Below are 14,387 nucleotides of genomic sequence, written 5' to 3'. Positions count from 1 at the left end.
ATCTAAAATAATCTAATCCATACTGGCGAGTAAAAAGTAACACGCAATTGTAACGGGAAAGTATCGTTTAAACAATATTTAATTCATGGAGGACTTTAAGAAGCAAAGAAACGGATATGTAACATGGCAGTCGACGCAGAAAGTAAATGTAACTTGGTGGTCGTTTCAACCGCTGCTAAAAGAACAACCATTTGGCAAAAAAAAAAGATTATCAATAAAATATGATTTACGCAAATATCTTGCGCAAGATTTACCAGAGTCAATAAAACTAGCCTTTCCGAAACAACACGCTATAACGCTAAATTCGTGTTAGGCCTCCAGCTGACGGTGTATCGTAAGTGAAGGAGCGGTACACAAAACATGCACGTTTTAACTCGCTAATCGGTAGAAAAAGTTTCCTGACGACCTTTCAAATCCAGACAGATCCGGCATAGCGATAAAATCCTCACGAAGGACATGAGCCATTACACTGAATAGATGGTCTTACAACTCTTGTAGATGTCATCTTACCTCGTTCCTTGAGCGAAATTCAAAATTGGAATCGCTGATGAACTCATATATAGCAATGAAATATCCTGAAGTTGCTCCTATCAACATCTGAAGTAATATTTGATTCAAAATTTTTCTCATATTCCACTCAGTCTCCTTCAGAAGGAAGAATAAGCGTAGTCGTACAACGATCACAACTCCACCACTTTCCCAACACGACTGATACATTTCCTTAATTCGCGAACCGCTCTCTACGACTCAAGCGTTGATTCGCTGAAATTTGAAGACCTGTCAAACCACAAATTAGCGAGAACACTCTGATTGGTGCAACATCGAAAAATACTACAATCTGATTGGTTTGTGATACACCAAAAGATTGGGCCAATCACATTGCGTTGAGATACACCAAAAAAAAGATGCGCCAATCAGATTGCTTAGAGATACACCAAATTGCGCTGATCAGATTACACTACACCACAATACACCAATCTATACGCTAACATATAGTTATTTTTTTTAAAAAAATAACTCAAAAAATAACTCAAAAATTGTTATCATTATTATCATCTTTATTATTATCGAAAATCTCGAGAAGTAAACGTAGACGAGGAGTGTTTTTCTTAGCTTCTGATGGACATTTTAATGTGTTTTTCGATTTTTAGAGTTTTTATCAAACTTTTGTAAATATTTTTGGTGGTTTTAAATAAAGTTGAGTATTTTTAAAATAATAATAACTTTTATTTCTATAGTGCTCTTATCCAATGTTCAAGGCGCTTTACAACACTGTGCGGAGGACTTTACCAGACTGCCAATGGCATTTTACAATCAACAAAGGCGAATTTTTACAGATTCCCCTCCCCCCAATTCCCAGTAAACAGGCCAGACCACATCACAGTAATCTCGTGATGTGGGTTCTTTAACGAATCCACTGCCTAATCAAATTATCTAATAAATAGATGCAGGAGACGGGACCTACGGTTTAGTCGTCCTTATCCGAGAAGACTAGAATGTCTATCCATTTCTTGATATTACAGAAAGGTAGCACATTCTCCTCAGTTATTTTAAGACCATGAGTGTTAGTCCGGCCGGGGCTCGAACCCTCGACCTCCCGCACAACAGTCCAGCGCTCTAACCAATTGAGCAAACGGGAGGCGTTTGCAAGTCATTAGGTCAATTCACAGTTGAATAACTCGCGTACAGGAATATTATTACTGACTTTGAAATAATTCATCCCGCCATCGGTTGTGAGTGTAACTGTTGCCATTTGTGTCGAGATTCTTAGGCAGATGAAATCACAGGGAGCCCAGGGTTTTGCGTCGACTGTTACAGTAACAGTCGACGCAAAACCCACCAAATCGCTCAAATACGCCATTTAGAGCCACGGAAACGACAATACACAGCAAGTGAGGTAGGTTTACATTTATTTTGAGCTTTAACTCAGACATTTCATGATACGAGTTTACGATAATAAGACTTCAATATTCTCCCATACATTCCTTTATATTTCGAATAAACAACCAGACTCGTCGCTTGTCTGGGCTCCCCGTGATGAAATATTTCTAAATAACGTCAGTTGCCTTCTAAGAACGAATTCGTCACGGAGAAATGACTGGAGGCGCACAGGCCCGTCAAACGTTTTAACTTTCGAAGGAATGGCAACAGACAGTGAACCTCCATTAAAATCCACGTATATTCACGCCGTATCTCGCTGCCGACAAAGATGTTCACTCCAACGCGTCAAGATGCAAATTACTCAATTTTTGTTTTACGACCATGATGCAACGCAGTCAGAGTGCACACACCGCCTGGTAAGCATTCGACTCCTTAGACAAGCCCGCATCGCGTGATCGCCAGCCATACGACAAAGCTTGTCTCCCGAAACACTACTACACGGAGTTTTTAAGTTCTCTTTGTGTGATGGAGCAAGGAAGTAACCGGAACGAGGAATTTGTGGTTCTGATATCTTCAGAAATATCATCTGATGAGTCTTCGAACAGAAGTAGCCCTTCCAACGACGCAAGCGGAACTAGTTTCCTCAAGAAAACAAAGAACCTGTTTTGTTCTGGCGTGTTTCTAAGGGGCATGGCGCATGCTGTGGGATTCTGGAACCCCAGCAAAGGATTACATGTTATAATGGCAATAGTTGTGTTATTTGTGGATATATGCTATGTCTTTAAAGCCGTATATTACGCTTTTCTTTGTGGTCATTATGATACTTCCTTTGATCGATGGATGTGTCGGAATGGGTCCCAAAACTCGTCATCAACTCATAACATACCCGTCCTTGCTTTTTTACCAGGAGTTGAATTGAACAGCATTTTATCCTTGGTGACCTGCCTCGCTGGACTGATGTCTAACGCGGCTTTCTTCTGGTGTATGTGGAATTCGACCATGAAGCGTCACACTGCAAATTGCGTGACACTAGAGGAGGCTTACTCTACTGCCGGGCGGTCATTCTGGACCACTCTGAATTGCACTATGCTCCTGTTTGGTTTGGCCCTCATGATCGGGATTGTTTGGATTAATTTGACTTTTAAAGGAATTTCAATTGATAAACTAGTAGTCTCCTTGCGCATTATTCCCATGCTGGCAATACTAACTAGTTGTTATATATTTTCTTTAATCACTAACGCAATGAAGGATTGCGTGACATCATGCTTCGCGGAAATCCGAAACTCTATCAACAGCAGTTTAGATGACATCATACGCATTCATAAACATCTTTGTGAACAGCTTTTCTGTACTTCTAACTCCTTAAAGCTGTGGTTTTTAATTCACTGGTTTCTTCTGGCTGTAGCAGCAGTTGTTTATGTTGCAGACATGGTAGGGTATTACCAAACACTTGGCGCAGGATGCTTTGTTTTCACTAAAGTCAGTTCGACTGTAATCTTATTGTATGCGTTTATCTACCCTAGCTACTGCGCTGCATCAGTGACTGCAAGATGCAATCAAATGCTCAAAGAAATTAACATTACTTCCAATGAAGAGTGGGATTCAGGACACCCATTCCGTAGCCGCGCTCAACTGGCTCTGTTTATTCAATATGCACAGTACACTGACTGTGGCTTCCGAGCAGGTGGGGTCACTTTTGGCTCCAATTTTGCGTGGTTTTCAACGCTCATTGCAATGTGTGGGATTGGTGTGAAAGTTCTGTGATTCAGAGAGAAACAAAATATCATCAGAGTGATCCTCGTGGCTTTTGAGCGAAAAACGGAAGTGGATTATTGTTGTCCCGGTAATCAGAGTAACGATTTCACACAGTTTGTGTATTGTTTAGCTTCTGTTTTTCTTTAATTACCAATTAATAATCACGTATGAATCATAGTACAAAAATCCAAAATAAGTAGCACGTACGAATATCAACAACTGAATACCGACTGATTTGGATCAACCTTCACTTCCACGTAATAAGGAATGGCTTTCAAAAGAGTACAATAATCTTTTCGCGAAGACAAAAGAAGTGTAATAATCTAAATCAACAATGCCGTTCTGAGATTGACGATATGATTGTAAAGTTTTACAGCTGGGCCCAATTTTAGGCTCATTCCTTTCATTAACATCTCCGGTGAAAGTGAGAGCAAAGCTTTGCCATCGATCTCCTGCGTAATGGAAGAAAAGACAAATGCATATTAGTTGCCATATGAAAATACAACCTGAAAACTATTCCCAGCTTACTTTTTGTGGGAAGCCAAGTTCGTTTCGTGGGCTTTTTTCCACTGAATTTCAAGGGAAAAGCCCCTGAGGATGAGTTTCGTGGGAAGTATGTGGGGTTAAAGGTTCTAGCCGTGCAGTGGCACACCCTTGTGAATCGATTTTTCACTCGTATCCAGTTCTCAAGCGAGCGACCCCTTGACACAAAGACAATAGATGGCTGGAGCTTATCTCATTAAATGTTATTGTATTTGTTATGTTTACTATTTCCTCTTAATCGCAGTTTTTCTTGTACTTTGGAATAAATCATCGCAGATTGTATGACTTGGGTTTAAACTATCTTTGTTTGCAATTTCTCATTATCTTTTCTTAAGCAACTTCTTTTTCCCTTCCTATGCTAAGTTATCAATCAGTATTTTTGTGTCGTTTCGTTTGCTATGAATGCCTCACTTTTGTTTTGTTTGTACACGAACAAGAATGAACCTGGGTCTAGTGTATCGAGCTAAAGCTTAGCTGTGACTTTCCAGGGAAATTTTCAAAAGGCCAACAAAGTATTCTTTCGTGATTTGAATTTTCTTGTCTAGTTCTTATACTTAAGTTACAAGTTCCTACCAAAAATAAAATGGTTGTGTGGAAGACAAAAACAATCAAAAAAGATCTAGACTTGTATTTTAAAAAAGGTTTTTTTGTTAGGGTGGAGGGGGGGGAGGGTTTATCAGGTAGCCTTTACTACACTTACGAAAGTGCGTTATTATTCTCGAATTCAAGATAGGTTCGCTTCAAAGAAAGTTGCAGACCCTGCAGAAGATCCTCGAAGATCTTCTCATTTTCATGAAGAACTGTGTTAAGATCCGTAGTGATCAATTCTGATAGGCTAATAGACCACTTTCATAAATGGCTGGCGGATTAATATTCTTTTGTCTAAATTCAAACTAGCCTTTCTGGCCTCGTTCTCCAGTACAAAATTCAAAAGAATACATTATCTCAAGCAAGGCCAGAAAGGCTTATTTAAATTTAAACAAAAGAATATTAATCTGGCAGCCATTTTTGAAAGTGGTCAATACGCAATTTTTTGGTATATATAACAACCATTCAAAGGCACTATATGGACCTCCGGGCTGCTTGTTAACAGATTTGAATTTTTTTTTTCATTTTTGAAATCTCCGTAAACTAGTCAAGAGAGGAAACTTTCCATTTTTAGAAAGCATACTTTTAACGTAACAGACGATATTAAAAAAACAAAGTTCTTTGGACAGATACAAACCTCTTCCAGAAAAAGTTCTGCTTTATCCTTACAGTCTGTTGCAGCGATAAAATCTCGCACGTTCTTTGCGTCCCATTTTGTCAACTCCTTCTCGCAGATTGCATCAGTTTTTATATACTCCACTAGTGGGGGGCTGGGTTCTGACCCATGACCTACTGAAACCACCTCCCTGGGTACCAACCTAGGCCTAACATAAATGGACATTGGATTAAAGATGGCATCTTGTGTGGTTGGCGTTTGACTCGGCGCAGAGTCCGGTGTACGGCAAATAGCCGGGTAGTGGAATTTCTCAGAAGGGACGGCGGAACATTTATCATCTGAGGCCATTGGACTGTCAGTTCTCTCATCTTTTATTATTCGTAAGGGGCCAACGTGAGGACCTGTTCTGTGATGTTGCGTGTAGGTGTGTGTACGGTTGGGCAAATGAGGCTTTCCTTCACCGCCTGGAAGAGCACCGTTTACGTAAAGTGGATCCATTTGCGATGTGTTCGTTAGCGTGACAGCTGCGCTGCTACTGCTTGACTCGTAACTTGAGAGAGCTCTTGCATTCAACGACACACTTTCCCTGTACAAAGAGGGTTGTGATTGTGGAGGGTGAATTACCTTTCCCTTGCTACCAGCGCTGGTGCACGCACCATGTGTCTCCCTTGCACAGGGCTTGGAATGTGGAAAGGGGTACGACATCGGCGTGCTTGTGCTTCCAACTGACACACAATCATCCCTTTTGCGATTTGACAAGTGGCCCTCCGGGCTTAAGTTGTCTCTCGCCCTGTGAGAATGCTGAGAGGTTGCTGGTAAAAATGTATAGGCTGGCTCTCTTTTGTTCGTCTTATACACAGGGACTAGGTAACCAGACCGAGGATGCCGCGTGACGCCAGGCAAGTGCGTTTGCACCGTTGAATTTGACAGGTAAACTAAACATCCGGGGTCTGGAGTAACAGATGGCAATGACGCTTGTCCTTTGGCAGTGAAAGGCGCGGTGGTAGTCACAACTGGTGTCGTCAAGGCAACTGCGACTGGGGTGGACTTGCTTTGTGGCGTTTTCACGAAGAAGGCGTTTTCGTCTTCTCCTCGGTCCAGCAAAGAGTAGCATTGTTTTATCTGAGGCACACTTTTCTCGCCTGTTCAAAGTAAAATGAAAATCATTCTGGCAAGTTTTACATTGATTCATGTAAATTTTTGGCAAGGCAAGGCTAAGAAAGGAAGGTATGGAAAAAGCGCGGCAAAAAGTGAGGTAAATTAACGTTACGTATCGCAACGAAAAGTAACGTAACGCTAAGTGACACAACACAAGGTCACGTAACTTTTATAAGTCTATCAAAAGCCTAGCCCCTCTACTGGTTTATATGATACAGCTTTATCACGTGCTGTCTTCAAAGAAGTTCTCGATCTCCTACGGGAGGCTATTAAGCCATGGTCTCTTTCCCCTCTAATTAATTCATCTCGTGTCGTTAATTTGACTGTCGGGCTTCCCGTTAATTTATCCGAGAGCTTGTTTATAACAATGTTATTTTAATCTTGGCGTCCGGCAGGACAAAATTGTAACGAAACCTCGTCATAGACTATATGCTAACCTTTAACGCTAGTGTCCAGGTCTCCCTGAATGTGGTGCACCATTGAATGAGAAATGCTGGAGGACGTTGTGGTGGTGATAGGCTAAAAAGAAAAGATAAAAATAGTCAATCTATTTACCTTAAACTCTTTACTAAAGGAAATCATGAAAAGATGTTACCATGACCATCAAGTTACTATGCTCACAGAAAATATCTCAACTTTCAAATCTTTGCTGAGATGCCAATGAGGACTAGATATCACGGGGCAGACTGAATTATTGGGGAATGGATCGCAGTCACCGGTTTTCTATTTCAGTTAAGGTGTGGTTCGCGCACTTCGCATTTGAGTCATAAATCCGAGCGAAAAAAACCCGGTCCGTAAGTTACAGTACAAACCGAGAAAACAACGTTGATAAGTATATAACTTATATATATATATCTTCTGGTAAGTTCCACACTGATAAATCCAGAATAGTGCTTAACAGTAATGGAGCGGTAATAACAATGTTTTTCTGCTCAATAAAGTTACATATGGACTTTCAAACAGGTCTGTTTCGTAGACCGACAAGAAGTTGGTCCACTCATCAGTTAAATTCCCTATCTATATGACCGAAACGTCGGAAGTTGTCCATCCTCGCATTTTGTAAAACTTTCTATATCTATCTATATTTAACAATTATTCGCCTCAGGTTCGGTGAATATCGTCGAATAATCCCCGAGACGAAGTCGAGGAGATTGTTTGACAATATTCACCGAACCTGAGGCGAATAATTGTTTTAGTATAATTTCAGAGCTGAACAACAGAGAAATTTCTAAAATCATAACATTTTAGTAACATTTTTTAACATTTTATTTTAACATTTTATATAAACCGCTTGGAGCGGTTTATATAGCGTCATATAAGGAACCGCTCGACCAATCAGATTGCTGGAAACTCTTTGCTCAGCTCCGAAATTATACTAAATATATATATATATATAGAGATATAAATAAATTACTCCTGGCTGGCAATAAATTGTTTAGACTTACATTGTTTTCTCTTTCATAAATATTCTCCAGAGTTGTTGGTTTATCGACGCACATAAGTTTAGGCTAAGATTAAAAGTAGATAGCTTTCGTCACCCTTAATATACAAATGCTATCATAAAGAAGCTTAAGGCCGCGGTAGTTTGTGACAGTTGAGCTGTATGTAGCACTTTCGAATGATTAAGTGCACATTAACCCAGGTTTAATAATACCAAATCAAAAATTTTATTCCAATATCACATCACTCAGAAGAAAAATTGTTTTCTTAGCTTTTCTTTGTACATCACCAGATGGTACGAAACTTTGGCATTTCTGTCCCTTTTCGAAGTAAGAATTTTTCAAAAGCCTTTAAACAGATATTAAAGCGAAATTGAATACTTAACCGAAGCTTTAGAATCAAGTGGACGTCGAACAGTTTATTCATGTAGTTTTCCAAATATTTCGCCAGTTCCTTACATTTTTTGCACAAATTTAGGACAGATGATCGCCAATGTATTTATTTAATAACAAACGAAACATTTCATCAACTATGAGGCTTAAGACTTGACTCGAGATAAATGCTTGGTTTCCAATTTCTGTATTCAAATTTTCAAAAAGGGTATTGGCATTTACTAAATTTTGGTGCGTCACTTGTAATACATTCAGGTTTTGTATACAAGCAAGAAAAGATCGTTCAATCAACTGTCTACAAACAAATTCATGGCGTTTTTTGTTTTTTTGTTTGTTTTTAGAGAAATTACATTCAACAAACTCACCATAAGTCTTGTCTCCTCATCTGTCATTCCCACCTCTAATTTTCGTTTCCTCTCTTTCCGCACCCCTTCCCCTGTCGGTATTTTTTGAATGGCAACAGAACCATCAACTCTTTTAGGACTGGGGGCTGGTTTGGTTTCTGCAAATTTGGAAACAAGGGTTGTTTATCATTTACCACAAATTCCCGGAAATTCCGGTTGGGATGTAAATGGTAAACGTTTTTTCGGTTTGTCCCACTAGAAAATTCCTGGGAAAAACGGAAATTCTGAAAAGGTAGTCCCATTTTCCCGGTGGAAATTTTCCTGTGGAAATTTTGTGTTCCATTTATTGATCCTCCACGTTTTTCACCAGTTCCAAGCCTTTCACGGTCATTTTCGCTGCCAGACCCCTCTCGTATTTTTGCGTCAGTCAAAACGGCGTGCGCTCAGGTGTACGAGTGTTCAGTGCGCCGTTTTCTAGCTTCGGATTTACAAAATTTACTTCACCATGATAGCGGCTCATGTTTGAATGGTGAATAGAATTTGTAGCGCACAGTTTTTTTCTTTTAACAGAATTTGTACCTGGAGCTCTTTGAGAGCAAGTGTATCTGGCATAAAAATTATGTCGCTTAGCTCTCTAAGGTGTCTGTATAAATTTGTAAGAATTTTTGAAATTCTTTGTTTCCAGCTACCATTTCTTCCGTTTCAACTAGGCCTTCGGCAAGTGTAACCGACCACGGTGAAGCAGGGTCGTTGAAAATTTTGGACCGATGGGAAGATACAGATGTAAGACTTCTCATAACAACATACGCAGATAACAAGCATATTTTGAATTTTCGCGGGAGATATTTTACGCTAAAATGGAGCAGCAGAGAGGGGCCTGCAAACGAATAAGGCCTCATTTAAATGGAACACACCATTCTCCAATGGAACTTCCCAACGGGAAATTGCCGAATTTTATTATAAATGGTAAAAAAACCAAGATTTCTTTGATACAGTATGTTTCTGCCATATATGAAAAGTTCCCACTCCGTAAAAGGAGGATAGTTTTAAATTGTGGAATAAGATTGATCCGTTCCTTAAAGATTCCTTTTGTTGAGATAGCTATTGTGCGGCGATGAAGGCTCACAACAAATGGAAGTGGGCAAGTATACTGTTACCACGTTGACACCGTAACAGAGTAATTATGAAAGGAATGATGTCAATGCATGGCAAGAAAATTTATCCCATCTATTTACCTTTCTCCGGGACTATTTTTCTCTCATAATGCTGCTCTTCATAATTATCGTTATCGTTAGCTGTTGGAGACTGCAAAAAAAAAAAAAAAAAATGTTAACGATAATCTGTAAGATTCGGCAAAAAATCCTCAAGTAATTAATGTTGATATGGATGTTTTCAACTCGTACAATGCACCACATGTGACTTTGGTATCGAAGAAGGAATGTCAAAAATACGTTCAAAATTTTATGAATAAACCGCGCTAGTAAATAAATTGTTTGAGTACTGCTTTTCGCAGGAAAGAGGGCAAATTTCGGGTAGGTTTATAGAATCGTTAACTAATTAGTGAAAAATAAAAACAGACAAAGACGTTGATTTGTTGGAGTAAATTATGCATTTACATACACTGATTATTTTCAGCTTGAAGAATTCTCCTAATTCGCACCCCACATTTTTTTTACATTTCTTCAGGATTTCCGAAGAAAACGTCGAAAAAAAATCCCGGTCAAGTAGTTGGCTGCGTTGCAATAGCCCATTTTCGAATTGCCTTTAGCCTCCTTTTCAAAGCGAGTCCTGGTGCTCATCCTTTCGTATGGTAATAAGTTTTCATTCACATGCAAATTAAACTATTTTTCATACGTATGGTTGAGCACCAGGCCTCGTTTTGAAAAAGAGGCCAAACGTAATTCGGAAATGGCCTATCCCAAACTGGAGGTCCCAGAGTTCGAGGACCTTCGAGTCTTAAGCAAAGCTTTTGTGAAGCTAACAGCTGGTTTTCCTCCTGACCTTGTTGTGCTGTTATTTTTTATAATTTTTTTCATTGATTTACTCAGCCCTACTAGCCTTTGTACTATAGACACAACCAACAGTAAATAAAGGTAACTTTTTTAAGTACTGGATGCCATTTTCCAACCCTTGTTGACCAATGTTTCACACATTACATTTAAACTCGACCTAAATGTAGGAGAAGGTTGATATAAAGTTTCTTTGTCTTTTTTGTTTTAAAATTGTTTCCAGAGCCGACTGAAATTAGCAAATTTGACAATTTGACAGATGGTGAAAAATAAATTACTTCTCATTAAAGCCAACGAGAGATTCATTCTTTTTGAGACGAAATTTTCCCTATCAGTTTTCTATCGGAGTTCAAAATTACCAGAGCGAATCATCTCAAATTAGGGCTTTGTCAAGTATCTTCGGAAGTGTTCGGATATCTCCGGAAGATTGAGGAAGAAACTTAAAGCTTTGTAAAACCAATTGATTTTTGTACCCAATCAAAAAATCCCCACGATAATAGTTGACGAGCCTACTATTTGATATGCTGTGAGAACGTATTGTTTCTCAATAGTTATCTTTTCTCCGAATTGAAGTTTTACAAACCTGATTATCAGTATAATCAAAGCATTTTTAACCGAAAATGTTCTGAGAAAATTGAGGCAACGCAAGCTTTTTATAGCATATAACGTGACATCTTGCCTAAGATAGTGTTCTTTGCATTGGAAAACAGCAAATTAAACAACTCTTCATTTCATCCTAACTTGAAGCAAACAGATATATTTTGACCCGCCCGTGAAAAAAGAAGAGGAAAAGTTGATTTATCAAAAAAATAAAAAAAAAATCACAGTCATTATATTAAAAATATCTTAATTCAGTTATTTCAGGACTAAAAGGGAAGAAAATTAAATGAGTGGTTTTTTTTTCAGTTTTAATTTCCCTCTGCATTTTCGACGGCGCGAATATCATATTTCGTCCGAGACGTTACTTTGAGGAAATATTTGTTATGGCGAAATTCAACTTCATAAGAAATTTGAATGCCAGTGCCATCTTCCTTAAAAGTCTCATTATCAGTTGGAAAAACTCTGTTAATTGCGCGAAAGACTGAAGTCTGCCATCATGCCAAAGGAGCCATCACATCTCCAAAATATCATTACCACGCGCCGATTTACAATCCCTTTTTTCGCATAATTCTTCCAACCGCTTTATCATCTTTTCGAAACGAGGAACTGGTATGCAAATATTAACGAGCCTGTATTGATCTTTGTGTCTACATCGCACGAAAGTGTAAATAAAACTTGTGTGAGCACTGTAGCAAATTCAACAACTGACTTACCTTCGACGAGTTCTTAACTGCTATGTTAGAGCCGTGAACTTTTATTTGTGCCGTAGATACATGTGATGTCTCTAACGCTTTCACGTTGTACACAAACGTCTGTTTCATTGTTCTGACTTGTTCAGATTTAATAAACTGTATTTTGCCCGTAGAATCTCTTTTCTGGTCTATACTGTGTCGCAGTCGAACGAACTCAGGGCCTGGCGAGGACTTGTCATGAAGCGTGTCACCTTTTTCATTAGCTTGAGACTCTATTAGAGTTTTTCTGACTTTCTCTTCCAGTTTATGATTATTAGCAACACCAGCTTTGCCTATCTCATTTGAATTTTCGGTATGCTCCTTGTTGTTTACATTTTGGTTGCCAGCTTCATGCAAAATCCCTTCTTCGTTTGCCTGCACCCGTAGATTCCCCACACGCTGCCATATTGGCAATTTCTGATTCCGTCGCTCTTCGACCCATTTCTGTCGATCTAAACGACGTTGCTGTCTTCTTAGATCCCATTCTTGTGACATCTTCAATATATGCAACTCATTCTTTTGTTTTTTCGAACGAAACTCGACGTCTTTACCTCCTCGACTCTTGTTGGAAGTTTTCATTAAAACTTTCTGAGTCTTTTCTATAGGCTTGTTCATAGCTGATTGCTTTTCACGAAGAGTAAAAACTTTCCTATCAAATCTGTTGCGAGAGATTGAAAAGTTAGTAGAACGAGAATAAATAAACAGGCGAGGGATAATACTGTTTCTCTTTGCGATTCAGTTTTCTAAATTATGCGCATATCAACTAGGTACGGAAGAAAATTTTGAATAATTGTCGTATCAAGTGACGCCTTAAACGTGGACCCTTACAATGACTAATATATTCCTCTTTCTATAAAATATTCGCTTTGGTAATGATTTTACGACATGGTTGCGTTAAAGAAGTCCAAATATTTTCATAAAAATTTCCCGGCCGAGTGAGATAATACAATTCTTGAAGCAAAGTGTTTCACTGCGACATGCGTTTCGTTGAAACAAAAAGTTTCAGAAAATACTTACAATGATTAATGGTGTGTTCTTTGACAATTAGTATAGTTTTAAAAAATGAAGCTTTACTTTCCTGAAGGGTTGGATAATCTCGCTTATGAAAAAGCTTTTGTCAATTTGATTTCTTCTCTGTCCAATGCAATAAACCATATGCAAATTTTCTGTTGAAATACAAGGCGCATTGAAAGTAACTGTCAGCTGCTTCATATATGCTAATATGATTCGTTGTCGTGTCTGGCACCTGCCCAACTGTACAAGCAATTAGAATTCATAGAGAGAATCTTTTTGCCTCTCAATGAATTAACACAACCATAAATTCGTATGAATCAAAACATTTCACGATAAGTTTGCGATTTAATAACTCTGATTTGAACAAATATCTTTGCACTGAAATTGATAAAGTAGCTTTAATGAAAATCATGATTTTTTTAGCTTGTTGATTGAAATCTGCGTCTCGCTCCAATCACTCAGACGCCAAATCTTTAAACACTCATTATTTGAAACATAATGATGGCAAAATTTAACGCCCACACTTGTCACTCAACACGCAGTTTCTAGAATTTTGGTTTTTGTAACCTGAAACCAAATCTGTGCATAACACAGTCATGAAATAAAAATGAATTTTGGCTTAAACTCGTTCTCCCGATTTGCTGGTGCCTCATTTTTTTTTTTTTTTCTTGTGGCATTTTTATTGTTTATCTACTCTAGATTTGCGTGTAAAGCTAGTCTCTCGTAAAAGCGATTGAAAAGCTGAAATTAATTTCAACAGCATTCGCATTTCTTCTCTAATTCCCCACAAGTTAAACTAAGGAGATTGTTACAAAAGAAAATGTTTACAAATTATCACCTCACTTGCCCCCAATTTCCTCTGCCTTCAATTGAGCTGGTACAAAGACTGCTGACCGCGAAACTAATTTGCGACATTTCACGGATCAAAAGTTTATCGCCTTGAGCATGCGCCGAAACCGATCTTAAATAGACTGGTGCTAGTCGTCCACAAGCTGAACTTGTCAAAAATGTGAGAACCATACCTTATGAAAATTTAAAGTAATCATCTGCTTAGTTTCTTTTTAAATTCATAGTTAAGTTACTATGATTATTATTATTTTTTTAACAGAGCAGCTTTAGCAAAACAAAGGTTACAACACGAGTGTTCGCGACAACGGTTTGCCTTCTGTAAATCAAAAGAGCACTTATAACTGAGAAGAAAAAATTTGTTATATTTATCGAGCAGGTCCTTGAAAGGAAAAGTTTACTTTTCATTTGCTGTCTTTGCGTTGCTAATTTTTGCAGCAGATACTGCTTGAAAAAGAACACCTAAACAT

The 14,387-nt window shown here is 38.5% G+C and overlaps 2 protein-coding genes across 4 annotated transcripts; one reads left to right on the top strand and one right to left on the bottom strand.

The window, feature by feature from the left end:
* The first annotated feature begins 1,835 nt into the window (after positions 1 to 1,835).
* On the top strand, positions 1,836 to 4,464 carry LOC111319458 (uncharacterized). The gene has a single exon (XM_022922231.2). It carries the CDS (start codon positions 2,407 to 2,409, stop codon positions 3,643 to 3,645), a length of 1,239 nt encoding a protein of 412 aa, XP_022777966.2. The 5' UTR covers positions 1,836 to 2,406; the 3' UTR covers positions 3,646 to 4,464.
* Positions 3,751 to 13,232, bottom strand: LOC111319432 (uncharacterized). 3 transcript variants are annotated; one of them, XM_022922218.2, is made up of 8 exons: positions 13,075 to 13,232; positions 12,040 to 12,715; positions 9,953 to 10,022; positions 8,739 to 8,875; positions 7,987 to 8,049; positions 6,979 to 7,060; positions 5,405 to 6,525; positions 3,751 to 4,088 (listed from the first exon to the last, which is right to left on the bottom strand). In XM_022922218.2, the coding sequence occupies exons 2-8, from the start codon at positions 12,670 to 12,672 to the stop codon at positions 3,960 to 3,962; spliced, it is 2,235 nt and encodes a 744-aa protein (XP_022777953.2). In that variant the 5' UTR covers positions 12,673 to 12,715; positions 13,075 to 13,232; the 3' UTR covers positions 3,751 to 3,959. The 3 variants fall into 3 exon arrangements, with proteins under 3 accessions (XP_022777953.2, XP_022777946.2, XP_022777959.2); XM_022922211.2 differs by lacking the exon at positions 13,075 to 13,232 and having other exon boundaries at positions 12,040 to 13,053; XM_022922224.2 differs by lacking the exons at positions 7,987 to 8,049; positions 13,075 to 13,232 and having other exon boundaries at positions 12,040 to 13,053.
* Between the last annotated feature and the right edge of the window lie 1,155 nt (positions 13,233 to 14,387).

Source organism: Stylophora pistillata, chromosome 6 (assembly GCF_964205215.1).
Source record: "Stylophora pistillata chromosome 6, jaStyPist1.2, whole genome shotgun sequence".
Lineage (NCBI taxonomy): Eukaryota > Metazoa > Cnidaria > Anthozoa > Scleractinia > Pocilloporidae > Stylophora > Stylophora pistillata.
This window is presented reverse-complemented; position numbering and strand designations above follow the sequence as displayed.

What these genes read in the sequence shown, in the direction of transcription:
- LOC111319432 (XM_022922218.2), bottom strand. Translation starts at nt 12,672, where the DNA reads ATGAACAAGCCTATAGAAAAGACTCAGAAAGTTTTAATGAAAACTTCC. An exon ending in CAGTTAAGAACTCGTCGAAG is followed by an intron (nt 10,023 to 12,039) that starts GTAAGTCAGTTG and finishes TTTTTTTTGCAG; the next exon opens with TCTCCAACAGCTAACGATAA. An exon ending in CAGAACTTTTTCTGGAAGAG is followed by an intron (nt 4,089 to 5,404) that starts GTTTGTATCTGT and finishes TCCATTACGCAG; the next exon opens with GAGATCGATGGCAAAGCTTT.
- LOC111319458 (XM_022922231.2), top strand. Translation starts at nt 2,407, where the DNA reads ATGGAGCAAGGAAGTAACCGGAACGAGGAATTTGTGGTTCTGATATCT.